The 13,971-nt window shown below is 40.3% G+C and overlaps 1 protein-coding gene across 9 annotated transcripts in view; it reads right to left on the minus strand.

The window, feature by feature from the left end:
- Positions 1–9,333: 9,333 nt before the first annotated feature.
- rbms3 (RNA binding motif, single stranded interacting protein) overlaps positions 9,334–13,971 on the minus strand; it is a 292,172-nt gene continuing 287,534 nt past the window's right edge. For 6 of the 9 annotated variants that reach the window (XM_086014736.1, XM_086014739.1, XM_086014741.1 and 3 more), the window contains 3 exons: positions 13,361–13,450; positions 11,519–11,643; positions 9,334–9,950 (listed from right to left, as the gene is read on the minus strand). In XM_086014736.1, coding sequence (XP_085870862.1) covers positions 9,947–9,950; positions 11,519–11,643; positions 13,361–13,450 — 219 coding nt within the window. In that variant the 3' untranslated portion in view covers positions 9,334–9,946. Of the gene's footprint in view, positions 9,951–10,513; positions 11,644–13,360; positions 13,451–13,971 lie in introns of those variants that run through there. The other 3 variants (XM_086014738.1, XM_086014737.1, XM_086014735.1) reach the window with 2 other exon arrangements.

Below are 13,971 nucleotides of genomic sequence, written 5' to 3' on the forward strand. Positions count from 1 at the left end.
TGCATATATATATTTACATTGCAAATATATACATTGCATATATACACATTGCATATATACTAGTGTTGTTCCGATGCCATTTTTTGGCCCCGATACCGATTCCAATACCCAGCAGTGCGGTATTGGCAGATCCCGATACTGTACCGATACCAGACGTTTGAGAAAAAAAGATATACATGAGCATTTTTTTGTTGTAATCCTAAAGAACTGCATACTCACTTGGATGTAAAACCATTGTTATCATGGTTTGGTCAGACTTAAAAACCTTTCTGAAACAGGAAAAAAAAATATACACCAGCTATCTTTGAGAGAGATTGTGTCGGATTAATTACAAAAGCTATAGGACTTTATTATAAAAGTTTGTTTTGAGTATTAGTGACCCATCGCAACAACTTCCGCTCCAGCAGTGTAAAAATCCAACAAGTTCAACTCCAAAATCCAAAATTGAGCAGAGTTTGCTATTGCGGTCCATTCCCCTTGTTCATGCTCACTGCCGCTGCCGCCGCAAACTCTTGGTGCTTGTTCACATGTTTCGTCCTCAAATGTTGTATCAGATTTGACGTATTGAACCTGGCCACTTTAGTTCCATCTCTTGCAACTTTCGCACCGCTAATTTAGCACTTAGCTGTTGTACTTGCTGGAGTTTCTATGTTGAAGTACAGTAGTTCTATATTGACGCCGACATTATTTCTCCTGTACCTGTTTTTTTTTTCTCTCAACATGAAAAAGCAGCCCCGCCATTGGTTAAGAGCGTCCGCTCTGGACCAATAGCGACGGCTAATACTGAACAGTCACCACACACCAGTGTCGTGAATGAGTAAGATAATGTACAAGCCACTGCATTCAATGTAAATTGAGCAGGGTTTGTTGTTGTGGTCAATTCCCCTTGTTAATGGCTGCTGCCGCCGCAAACTCTTGGTGCTCGTTCGCATGTTTCGTTCTCAAATGTTGCATCAGGTTTAACGTATTGAACCTGGCCACTTTGGTTCCACCTCTTGCAACATTCGCTCTAGCTGGAGTTTCTATGTTGAAGTAGTTACATATCGCCAACATTATATCTCCTCCACTGAACCCCCGCCCGTCCCCCGTCCCCACACACACATGAAAAAGCAGCAGGGAACAAGATACAAAGCGCTGCATTCAACGTTCTTTACTAGTACAGCATCGGGAAATTACATCAGCACGTTATTTGTAAGTACTCATAGATACCGATACCAGTGTTTTAATGTGGTATCGCGATACTACCCGATACCGGTATCGGTATCGGAACAACACTAATATATACACATTGCATATATATACACATATATATATATATATACACATATACATATATACACATATACATATACACATATACACATATATATATATATATATATATATATATACACATATATATATATGTATATATACACACATATATATATATATATAAATACATATATATGCATATATATATATATACACACATATATATATATATACACATTGCATATATATATATATATATACATATATACATACACATTGCATATATATATATATATATATATATACATATATACATATGCATTGCATACATATATACATATACATTGCATACATATATACATATACATATATACATATACATTGCATATATATGTATATACATATACATTGCATTTATATATATATACATATACATTGCATTTATATATATATACATATACATTGCATTTATATATATATACATATACATTGCATTTATATATATATATATATATATATATATACATTGCATTTATATATATGTATATATATATACATTGCATTTATATATATATATATACATTGCATTTATATATATATATATATATATACACACAGACATATACATCGCATTTATATATATATATACACACATTGCATTTATATATATATGTATATATATAAAATCTACATATTAAGGTCACTGATGGTGTAGTGGTACACATGCCTGAGTTGTGTGCAGGCATGTGGGATCGGTTCCCGCTCAGTGATTGTGTGCCCTGTGACTAGCTGGCGACTAGTTCTGGGTGTAGTCCGCCTTTCGGCCATTGCCAGCTGGGATAGGCTCCAGCTCCTCCTCGTGACCCTGTACAGGATAAGCGGTTTGGAAGATGACACATGACACATCTACATATACACATTCATATATATATATATATATATACACATACATATATATATACACACACACACATCTACACGTATATATATATATATATATATATATATATACATTTATATATAAATACATGTACACATATACTGTATATACATACATACATACATATATGTGTTTATATTTGACGTTATATTAGAGGTGTGCATCTCTCCAGTATAAAACGATTTCTCATATATTATGAAGTGGATTTTCCGATTCAAACTGATCTATTTTACACCCCTTGTTCACAGTCAGAATGCTACAAAAAAATCTAAATGCAAACACAAAGAAGCATCCTTAAGGTGGACTATTTTTGTGAATTGCTGATTGGCAACAGTTGCACATTCATTAGCAGCTTGCTCTTCACTCTAAAGTAATGAGTAGCCCTCTAAAGTAATGAGTAAACAGTTCGCATATGCCTAAAGTAGGTTGTTTCACTTCAAAGAGCTCTAAGAACCAGATCGTTCGCGACCAACACATCACTATCAGGCTGGCTCAGGATATGCGTTTCTTCCATCAGTGCTGACGCGTTTGAGAGCATACATTCAATCCATTCCAGAGAGTCAATTGTTCCCTATTAAGATGTCCTTCGTCTGAAAGCGGCCGCCTCATTACCTTGATCTTGCTGGGGGAGCTCACAGGCAACCGACGACTGCATCCGCCCGTATCGACTGTACAGCCGTCTCCTGGTGGTGACAAGGACGGCGATTGATTGGACTTAAATAAGAGCGAAGAGCAAGATTGATTGCCATCGATCCACTTCCCCCACCAGGGTGCTCCTCCATCTTTGATTATGACCACTTTACGCCCAATCAAGTGCGCTTGAGCTGTGATGGGGAGGAAATCTCATCAAGGGTCCGGAGCTCCATTTGCGAAGGCCGTAATTATGAGCCGGATGTTGAGATGCAAGGTCAACGTGTAGCAGGTGCCATCAAGCACGCCGATAACATGGCTTCCACTGCAGATAATTCAGCTCTGGAAAATACGGCATCTTCCGACTGCGTGGTCCTCGGAGGTGGAAAATCACTCGGGTTGTTTGCATAATTAACGCCTCCGTAATGCTTATATCATTTGTGATGCAAATTGAATGATAACAGCAGTCTTTGGGTGCTTTTTGACAGTTTTTTTTTAATTGAAAGCTTCATCAGAGAGAGAAAAAAAAAAAAAGACTCATTAAATCCAAGTTCACATCCACAGATGTACAAGATAGCTTCTCAAAGATCACACACACTGTGCAGCATGTGCGAGGCGTGACCACATCCTGCCTGGTGCTCATGACAAGTGGGGTAAAAAAAAAAAAAAAAAGAAAAAAAAGAAAAGAAAATAAAGCAACAGAAATGAAAGTAACAAAGCCGCTCTGCTGTCCAAGTAATCGTTTTCTCTTTTGATCCCTACATGAATCCCCTACCTATCGCGCTTCCAAACAACAATCCGGTCAGCCTTTTTCCTAGTGATTGATGCATGGTGTATTTCTCAAGGAGCTGATTTAACTCATGACTGCGCTCCTAGGCCTGTGTGGCCAATCAATAGCTTTCATCAAAAGTCAACCGAAGCATCAATTAAAAAGCAGGGGGTCCCTGCTCTTGTGTGTGTGTGTGTGTGCGTGCGTGTGTGTGTTTGTGTAAGGAAGGGGTGCTGGGGCACTCTGAGCAATTTTCTCACTGTATTATGCGCATGCAAGTGTTTATTAGCCTGGCATGTGATGAGTTATCGAACCACATCGCTCGCTTCCACCCGATGGTGAAAGTAAGCCGGCGAACGGGAGCAGCCTCGTGTGCATCGAGTGCGACGCGCTTAAGGATGGCTGAAGAGATTCTGAGAGAGGAGGGAAGACTGACAGACTGAAAAAGAAATAAAACGGCACATCACCTTAAAACTGGGGGGAAGGACAGGATGCAGATACAAAAGCTTTTTTTCCCTTAAAATTTCTGCCTTAATCAAATATCTCAGCATAAACATGCGGAGAAAATGCAGTTGGGGTTGCGATTCCCAACTACTGCCATGTTTCCAGTACTATCTGGTGAAATTCTAAAAGGCTTGATGTGACTTTAAAGGAGAAACAAATGAGGGTCATTTACTGCAGGTAAGACATTGGCAACAAACTGCCTCAATTCACATACATATACAGAAAAATACAACATCACAACAAAGTTAAATTTGTCTGCTCTAGTTTTGATTTGCCCTATGTGAAATTTTAAGGACAGGAAGTATATAAAAAAAAATACATAAAAACAAACAAGGGTATCTCAAAATCCAAATGCCCCTTAAAAAAACAACAACGCAGTGACATCAGCTTAGTCGTTTTTTTTTTCTTGCCACCAATTGTAATCATCAACATTGAACTGCAAAAAAAAAAAAAAAAAAAAAAAAAAAAACGCCCCAAAAACTCACCGTGACACAGGGAAGCAGTACATTTATTGTCCTGGCTGCTCAGTACAATACGGCTAAAGCAACGCTAAGTCAACACTAATTCTGGTGCTCCGTATGGTACTATAATTACACAACTGTAATGATAGTAGGTAAATAAACATCTTATATATGAATTCACTGTTTTATTTCAATGTAAGACTAAACTATAAGACCAAAGCATTTAGTTGCAGGGTGGGCCTCACAAATTAAAGACACACAGATGGAGCACAAGTTGCCACCTGCAGAGGGCAGTCACTGTACAGATTTAAAAAGACAATACATTGCCTATATGTGAACAGCGTTCTAATTATGCATGAATGATGATGATTCTGCCGCCTCGAGGAAGAGGACACAAACGGATGTAAATGAGACAATTTGCAGCAAGCACACGGACGCTGCAGTCTTGCTAGCGCGCCATTAAGAAAACTCCACTTGTTTGTTTAGCTCGGTCATATTTCAGATCTATGGGAAACTATAATAAATGTATACCAGGAGCAAAGTCATGCCTCTTTCTCTGCATTGATTCTCCATTAGCAAAAAAATGATGCATGCCTTCCTATTTGTGGTGTTTTTCTCCCCTCTCTCATAATTCCATTACTATTGAATCTCAGGCCATTTCTGGGAATCGCTATACTCGCCAATGTGCACATTCTGTATTATGAGTCCTATTTGGATAATTAACGTCAGGAGAACTTTATAGCTTCGCCACGGCCATGCCCACGTTGAGAAACAGAATTGCTCGGTAAAACAACTCTTCGCGCGCGCGCGCGGGGGATGAAGAAATGACAGGAAAGAAATAAAAGCGGGACCCGGGAGTTGTAATGTGCCAGAATTTCATAGGATGTAAACCTCGGGTAAGGATGGTGAGTGGCAGGTCAAACGAGAGCAAAAAAGCGCCGGTTGATGTGACTGCGCGTTATGAGGGTGACCGTCATGAATGGTCCATGAGAGACCATTTGGTTTTGAACTCTGGAGCTATTAAAACTCAGCACGGTGGAAAACGGTGAGACTGTATAATATTCGGAGGCACGATCCAGTTGCGGCCAACTCTTTAGCACCATATAGAAGCTTTGATGTTATGTACTTACTTTTAAACCAAGCCCCTTCATGTGCTTTACTTCTAAAATACGACATGCAGGCCATGTAGAATGATATGAAACCTCTGTTCAAAGGCACTAACAGTTTGACCCTCACCCTGTGAGAACATAAGTGAAACACCACCGTCACAGTCCAAGTCAACCACATTTCCTGGATCAATTCCAATTAGAATGCAAGTGACAATCAAGGTCACCTGGTGTTGTGCAAAGGAGAGGTAAGTAGCACCCTTTCCACCTGTGGCCCGTCCAGATGTGCTGGGGCCAGAAGGTTGGTTGTGTCTTTTAGAGCAGTGTCAAACATGTGGAGGAGCTACCAGGAGACAGGCTAGGAAACCAGGCAGGAAGAGGAAGGACCTGGATATCTTGAGGACCGCCAGCGACCTCCTGTAGGCCACTAACGTGCACGCTTGTGCTCAAACCGTCAGGAACACATTCCACGAGGGTGGCGTATTAATCCAAAGTCCACAAGTGGGGCCTGAGCTAACAGCCTGGCACCATGCAGCCTGATTGGCATTTTGCAGGGAATACCGGATCTGTTTGCTTTGCAAATTAGAGCAAGTTGGCGCAGAAAACGTGGGACAGACGACGGAATCTGGAAAAGCCATGGAGAACATTTTGAATTCTGAAATATCAGCCAATGTTTTGAAGGTTTTAGAGGGATAACATCCACTTGCTAGGAAGGGATTCACCGACTGGTGTTAGGTTCCAGGATGCGATCCCTCAGACCCAATGGAGGGTCATCATGTATGGTCACACCCACCAGATCCAGGAACTGATTGATGCTCACATCCAGGTCTGGGAGCAGATCCCTTTCAAGACCATTGGTTGTTTCATTAGGTGATTTCACAGATACACAAGCATGTGTCTAGTGTCGTTGTCATGAGGAAACTCACAGTTGGATGAATTGGTTCTCTCAGTTGTCTATTTTGATTGTGAGTATCATTCTGACTCCAGTCCTCAATGCATCATTTCATTCTCCATGAATTCTACTGAGAATCCAATGAAGATTTCCAGATAGAATATTTCTTTAATTGGAATCTGGAACCGGTGATTTGCAATATTTCCAGTAGTATCATTTCCCCAAATAAAGTGCAGCAATACTAGACTCAAGATTGGAACGGTTCGTCGGGCAACTCGGGCTTAATCACGATCATCAGCAAACGCCAAGCTCTCCCTTTTTCTGAGAGAAATTCTTATCTTGAGGGACACTGGAGTGGATCCTATTGTCCCAGAAGGAGACAAATTGGACCCGTCAAGCCTCATTGAGAGGGTGACTGAAATTGGTTTGTGGTTCTGCTTCTGCACTACCAAATAAAGAAAAAAAAAACTCATAGAAGGGCATGAGAGAGGGCACGAGGGAGAGAATGACAGTGAAGGGAAAATCAGAGCAAAAGAACCTGCCTTGGCATTTGGACATTTGCGGTGTCAGTGGAACACAGACAAAAAAAGTTCTAGCACCATTGTGGATGTGGGGGAAATGCCCGGCAGGCAATCTTGAAAACAATCGTCTATGATGAAGTCATTGTAACCATATGCAGCTTGTGGCTAGAAAGGTCCAATGAGAGGAGCTTGGGTTTGTTTGTGCAACCCAACAAGGAGTGTGACTGACAGTTGGGTCGGAGCCCAAAGTGACATCAACCTTTTGTTATGGCCGCTGAGGCTGTCATAATCCCTCATGTACATTCGGTTATTCCTCTTCTCACTTTAGTCTAATTGGACTGAGCAGCCAGACTTCAATGATTATCCTGCCTTTTTCAGTTCTACGCTGGTCACGTTCACATCACATATTTCACATTTAGAATTAAAAGGTACTACTTATCTGGTGGTATTTGGAATAAGTCATTCAAAATAACAAAAAAAAACCCAAAACAAAATAATGTCAGGGTAGACAGCTGGTATAACTCGACATATTTCATTCATCAATATGTGAAAATCGGGGTTCAAACTTTCCGAACCATTGTATTATATTTTTTGAATCATCCCTTTGTGTGGCACAGATATGGTTGGGGGTATACAAATGGGGAGCGATCTCCACGTGTCCACTTGCTGGCGAAGATGTTGAGACTGTATTGCGCGACTACCGGGCCAGATTACAGTAAATACAATGAAACCAGACGCTCTGAAGTTGGAAGTGACCACTCCGACAGCTGCACAGCCCTCCCTCTCGTGGATCCTCCAGCCTGCACTCGTCTGAGAAATTACCAATATCGGGTCTAACCTGCCTCCGCACAGAGTTGCCCTCAAAGTCAAATAAAAGTCAAAAGTCTCGCAAGATAAAATGAAAGCTTATGTGTTGAAATGCTTTGTTTTGAGCTTTGATTATTTTAAGACTTTATAACCAGTCGAATATAGGCCTTCCTCTGTAATTCCTTGTAAACGTGACTATGTATTGGATCTAAAGAATGCAGTAAATAACCCTCATTTGTTTGATTTTGGTCCAAAACGACTTCCACTTTGGAGTGCCTTCATAACTCCAATTCAAAAAAGTTAATTCAATTTTGTATACAAAGAGCGTTGAATTTGATTCCCCAATCAGTTTACAGGAATTTCCCTGTACAATGTTCCAAAAAAAAAAAAAAGAGAATGCACTCAGAATGCACTCAGGCTATTTGATCAACAATGTGACATAGAAATTAGAAAGAAAATAAGAAAAACTGCCATTGGTGCCACGCCATGCATCAAAGTACGGTTTGACGTGTGTGTGTGTGTGTGTGTGTGTGTTACGAAGGAATCTTTAGGACTGGTCCGGCCGTCAAGGTCAAATAAAAAAACAACAACAAGAGCAACAACAACAACAACAACAACAACAACAGCAATATCAACATCAACAACATCATTAACATCAACAACAACCAACAGAAAAAAAATGAGACGGGGAAAAAAAAAAACCCAACAACCTCTGGTTCAGAGTGTATCTTCATCTTTGGTATAAAAATGGCCATCCATGGGCTGCATTTGATCCACAACTAGGAAAGACTACAGAAATTGTCAACAATTTCCTCTATTGCTTTTGCACTGATTGATCTCAACCATAAGCTCCTATACTCTACCTACCGTTTTTGTTTCACTGCCAGGTTTAGTTTTTTTTGTATTTTTGTACATTTTATACATTTTTTTTTTCTCGTTTTCGTTAAGATTTGCAGTGTGACAAGCAAAGCGGGCTAAAAACATCGTAAAGCTCTTAAAAAATGTAAAATGTGGCAGATAAAAAGCTGTAATGTCATTGACAGCAACATTGCTCCGTAAATAATAACGATGACCATAAAAAAAAGCGAGTTCAGCGTTTTGCTGACAAGACTGCATCCGTGACGCAGCACGTTTCCTTATATTTTTTCTTTTTTCCTCATTGTGAAAAATCTCTTCAGAGCTCAAGTCTTTCCGCAACAGGCATTTAGTTCTTTTAACACATTGTTACGTCCGACATAATCATTATCAAAGCATTCTTCTTGTGAAGAAAAGAAAAGAAAAAAAAAACTCTTCTCTATTAAATCTGTACAGCTAATGTGATAGATTCTGCTTCCTCTTTAAATGACTCATCCAGTTTCTTGAACCTTCCAAGTGGTCCAAAATACTGATTCACTTAATTTTCTGTTGTGTTTCAACCCCTTCCCACCCCACCCAGACGTCAGACTTGAACTTGCAAAAAGTCTCTGGCGCCCTTGAAATTAAGGCCATGAAGATTCAAGAAAGAAAAAAAAAAACACTTTGTTCTCAAATATATCTAGAAAAGTAAAATTTAACACTAGAACATAAAAAATATTGAAAACAACTTTTAGCTTAGTATCTGAGGAAGACAATCTCTGTGTGTATCTCAAACATGACTCCCCCTTCCTAATTACAAAATAAACTTCACCTTCACATTCAACCTTTTTTTTTTGTCTTTTTCTGTATTTTTTGGTTGTTTTTTTTTTTGCTTTTTTTTGTTAAATTGGTTGAGAATTTTCTTTGAGAAAATTTTCTAGCTTCAGCCCAGCCCTTCGGGCAGGTTTTCACACTTAATTTCATTTCTTTGCACTGTGCCCCACAATATCCCAAACCCCTTTCTCAGCATCCATTGCTTCCTTGTTTTTTTTCCCCCCTAGTTGACCAGGTAGAAAATGAAAAAAGTGTCTCTTTTTTGGTGCCTGGGCAATCTGGAAGCAATCTCCTTTTTTTTTTTTCTTCCCCTACATTCCCCCCTCACATTCACAGTGCAGCCACCTTATGTCTCAAGGCAACGCTGTCACAGGAACATTCTCTCAGGCCGTTGCTATCTGATGGGAAAGGAGAACACACGGAGAGAAGAGGTACAGTTGCAATGAAAATATTCCACACAGACGAAAAAAAAAAAAGACATTCCATGCTGGGGACTGAAACTAAAAACACTCTGAAGAGCATCAGAAAGGTTTAAACTGCTGCTATCAGAGGTGGCAATAAGTCACAAGCAAGTCCAAAGTACCGTGGGAAAAAAAATAAGCAAAAAAATAAGTCGCCACCAAATTTCAAAAATTACTTTTTGTCCTAGTAACTCGGCCTACTGATAATATAATTCATTTTTTTCCCCCACTAACTCTATTATACTGATGACAGAACCAAGAGCAACTAGCAGTTCAGTATCTTGCTTAAGGACACTTCAACATGGTCACAAGGGCTGAGGGTCAAACCCACAACCTTTGAGATAGGAGACTACCACTCCATCAGAAGGTTGTGGGTTCGATCCTCAGCCCTGCGGAAGTGTCTATAAGCAAGATACTGAACCCCAAGCTGCTCCTGACTTTGTCATCAGTAGGTGAATGACAAAATAGTGTTAAAGTGCTTTGAGTTATCCAAAGGTGAAAGTAAAGTAATATTGAGTAATAATTAAGCACAACTTAATTCACTTGTGTTACTTTAACAATAAATATCAGAGGTATTGTTGTCAAATCAACTATTTTTAAATACTTACGTTGTTTGATTTATTGTGTTAAACTTCAATAAGCCATTTGAGTTAACTCAATAATTTTGGATTCTAATAAGTCAGTCGTCAGCAAGGAATCATTTTACGATGCATACGTTATAGAATGTATTAAAATCACATTCATAGTACATTGTCAACTTATTCAAACAAAAGCCATTTCTTTTTATAGTTGCAATAAATAAATAATACAATTAAATGGAAATGCTTTGGGCTTCTCGTAGAAGCTAATTTTTGGCACTATAGTCAACTCAAAATGACAGATGAATGCAATTTCTATCTTTGACTGTGCAATTTTCACAGTTAAATCCTTTGAGTGAAAACACCATTTTAGAGATACATTTCCCAAAGCCTATATTGTATTCAAACTTTTTGGTTTTGGTACTCAACATCATTTAATCATTTAAATAAGGTGGTTGCACTGGCGGAGCTATTTCTTTCTTGGGAGGGCCATGAGGGGGTCAAGAATATCTCAGAGGGTCCCACACAACAATTTTTAATTTTTTTTTTTTTTACAAACCCCCAAAATTCTTCAGAAAACACTGATAAAAATTCCTGATATGTTCCCTATGGGATGTGAGGGGGAAATGCGGAAAAAAAAAATCCTGGGAAAAAACAACAACAAAAAAAACCCGCCAAATACCAAAAAGTCAATTATCTGGTCTGGGTGTCCAAGCATAATTCAGGGAGGGCCAGTGCTCCTGCAGACCCCGCCCCTCTAGCTCCGTCTGTGGTTGATTGGATCATGTAGAGGTCCATATTGGGTTACGACAAATATAAGGAACATACGCAATGATTGACATTCACGACTGTCCAACAGTGACTGCAAAGCTGACAAGTCAAGGAACGCTCATTGATGACCTCGACTGGCTCTGTTGTTCGACTTACTTGGACTGGTACGAGTAAGCAGAAACGTGGTCGGTGGCACCGTCGACTTGAATCTGTTGCTGCTGGCCAGTCACCTCCTGTGATGAGGGAGCCACCGTCTGGGGGGAGGCATCCGTCACCACTCCCTGAGACCACACAATTGAGGTTAAGTGTGAGCTTGAAATGCACCACTAATGCTTAATAAATCTGCTGATGTTTGACATATTGTGCTTTGTTTTCATATAAATAGGGTAAAAACATCAATAAATAATACTAATATAGGCCTCCTCCTTGATAATAAACATGGGGTTAAAGACAAAGATGCCATATGGGTAGATAGCAGGTATTGCTGTCTTGAATTTTAACATTTCATTTATAGCTAATTTAAGAGGTGAACGTTTCCATTTCCAAGTGTCCTTTATCTAATAATGAAGCTAATAAGGACATTCAGATGACAAACACAGCTAACTGAAAAATGTACAATGCAGATGCGCCATCACTTCACTGAGGACTGAGTGTGCATGTACTTATTTTGAATGCAAACCTAAACAACAAGACGGAATCCACCCATCCATTTTCTACTCACCATGGTAGCGGGTGAGCTGTAGCCTATGCCATCTGACTTTTGGGAAAAGTTGGTAGACAATATGCACAAAGCTAAAAAGGCCAAATTTTCTCATTAGTCACAACAGCTTGTTTTAAGCTAGGACTGTTTCCCCGCATCGTGTCAGTCACGGTTAACAAGCTCTCAAGGATACTGCAACCTGTCTATAGATCAGCCCTCCAGACACCGCATGATGCATGGATAGCCACCCGGCTGCTAATGCCGCCACTGAGTGGACACTGGTGAGGAAGATGGAAACGGTAAACAGGGGCCCGAGGCGACACTACAACTACATCTCTCTGCCGCCGTTCCGCTCCTGCATGCGCCTTTCGGAGAAGAGAAGAGAAACTAATGTGTCTGTCAAGGGGAAACTGTCATTGTCTGTGCTTGCGGGGCTAGCCAGAGCGACGCGGCTGATAGATGCGTGTGTTTCGGCTACCAACAATCGCCAAGTATGGGCGTGTGTGTGTGTGTGTGTGTGTGTGTGTGCGTATGTGTTCGAGAGGGAGACAGCAGCCGCTGCACTGTATCTCACTTGCGCTCCTGTCATCTGACACGCGACTGATAGTCCATCTAAATATGACCATACTGTCAGTTGCCAGACAGCTAGCCCACTCTTCCGCCTTCATGATTTGTCATGCTGCAGACGCTACTTAAATGTAATCCAAAAATACTATGAAGTAGGGTGATCATATTTGGGTATTCAAAAGAAATGTCCTTCTGGTAGCAGAAATGAACGACAGGTAAGCCTACAAACAACTTCATGAACAGCCCATGATGGTATGGAGCTCCCGCATCCGGAAGCAAGAAATGCAAATGAAATGAGTGCTAACTGATGTAATCGCAGATTGAAACAATGCATGCCAACTAAATTCATGAATACCGGATTATTCTAAAGTCCAGGCAAAAGAGGATGTCAGGTAAAAAAAGAATACCTTAGTCAGCATCCTGGACAATTTTAAAGTTATGGCGAAAGAGGGTTTCTCGTAAAACCTCTGACTCAGCTTGCTTTGCTTGTACTTTTTATTTGTATTCATTGGTAGGGGGCCAGCACATTTGTTTGTAAAAGAAGAGAAATGGAAAGTATGCTCCAAAAAATGTGCCTGTTGAGGGACTATTTCTGTGTTGAACAAAAGGTTCAAGAAATGGTTAATGTTATTGGCGCGGAAGTGATTGGGCTGTCAGGAGTAATGAAGTCTTCTTTTGGTAAATTGTCTGCCGATTATTGATTGGAAGCGCAAGGTGCCTGCAAGTCTTACTTCGACAGGGACGGCTGTTGGAGGCACAGGAGTGTACTGGGGAATGTAGGTCCCTTGCATAGGCGCTGCTGCGGCGGCGGCAGTCATGTACTGGAACACACAGAAATGACATGCATTAACATCCCTGCAAAGAATCATCCCTCAGGAGGACTTCAGCAATTATCATCGCAGAAGTGCTTAATTGTCTCTCGAATAAAAGACCATTCAAGAGTATCTCGATACATGCGGTGTGATTCGATTCAAGTGCAGCTCATTTCACAGTGCGAAAATGATTTGTTTCGATTCAGAGGAACTACGATGCAATATGGTACGGTGAGAGGGTAGGGTGCAAGGGAGGTTGGCGAAATTTGTGAATAACAGCACAACTGCAGTCATATGAACATCAAGCTGCTTGTAGATGGGCTAATAATCTTTACTTTTAAACTGCTTGTCTGTAATTTTCTTCATCTCCCGAGGCAACACGCTTCATCACCACCTCTGGTCCATATTTAGTGTGGTACACACCACGTCAATAAACAGTACAGTGACTACTTTTCACCCTTTAAATAGGCCAACTGAAAAAAGTTAAGCGTTGAAGACATCTGTGATCCTGATTAGAGAACATACCATGG

The sequence above is a fragment of the Filicampus tigris genome, chromosome 18, assembly GCF_054856515.1.
Source record: "Filicampus tigris isolate MCC_2025a chromosome 18, RoL_Ftig_1.0, whole genome shotgun sequence".
Classification (NCBI taxonomy): Eukaryota; Metazoa; Chordata; class Actinopteri; order Syngnathiformes; family Syngnathidae; genus Filicampus; species Filicampus tigris.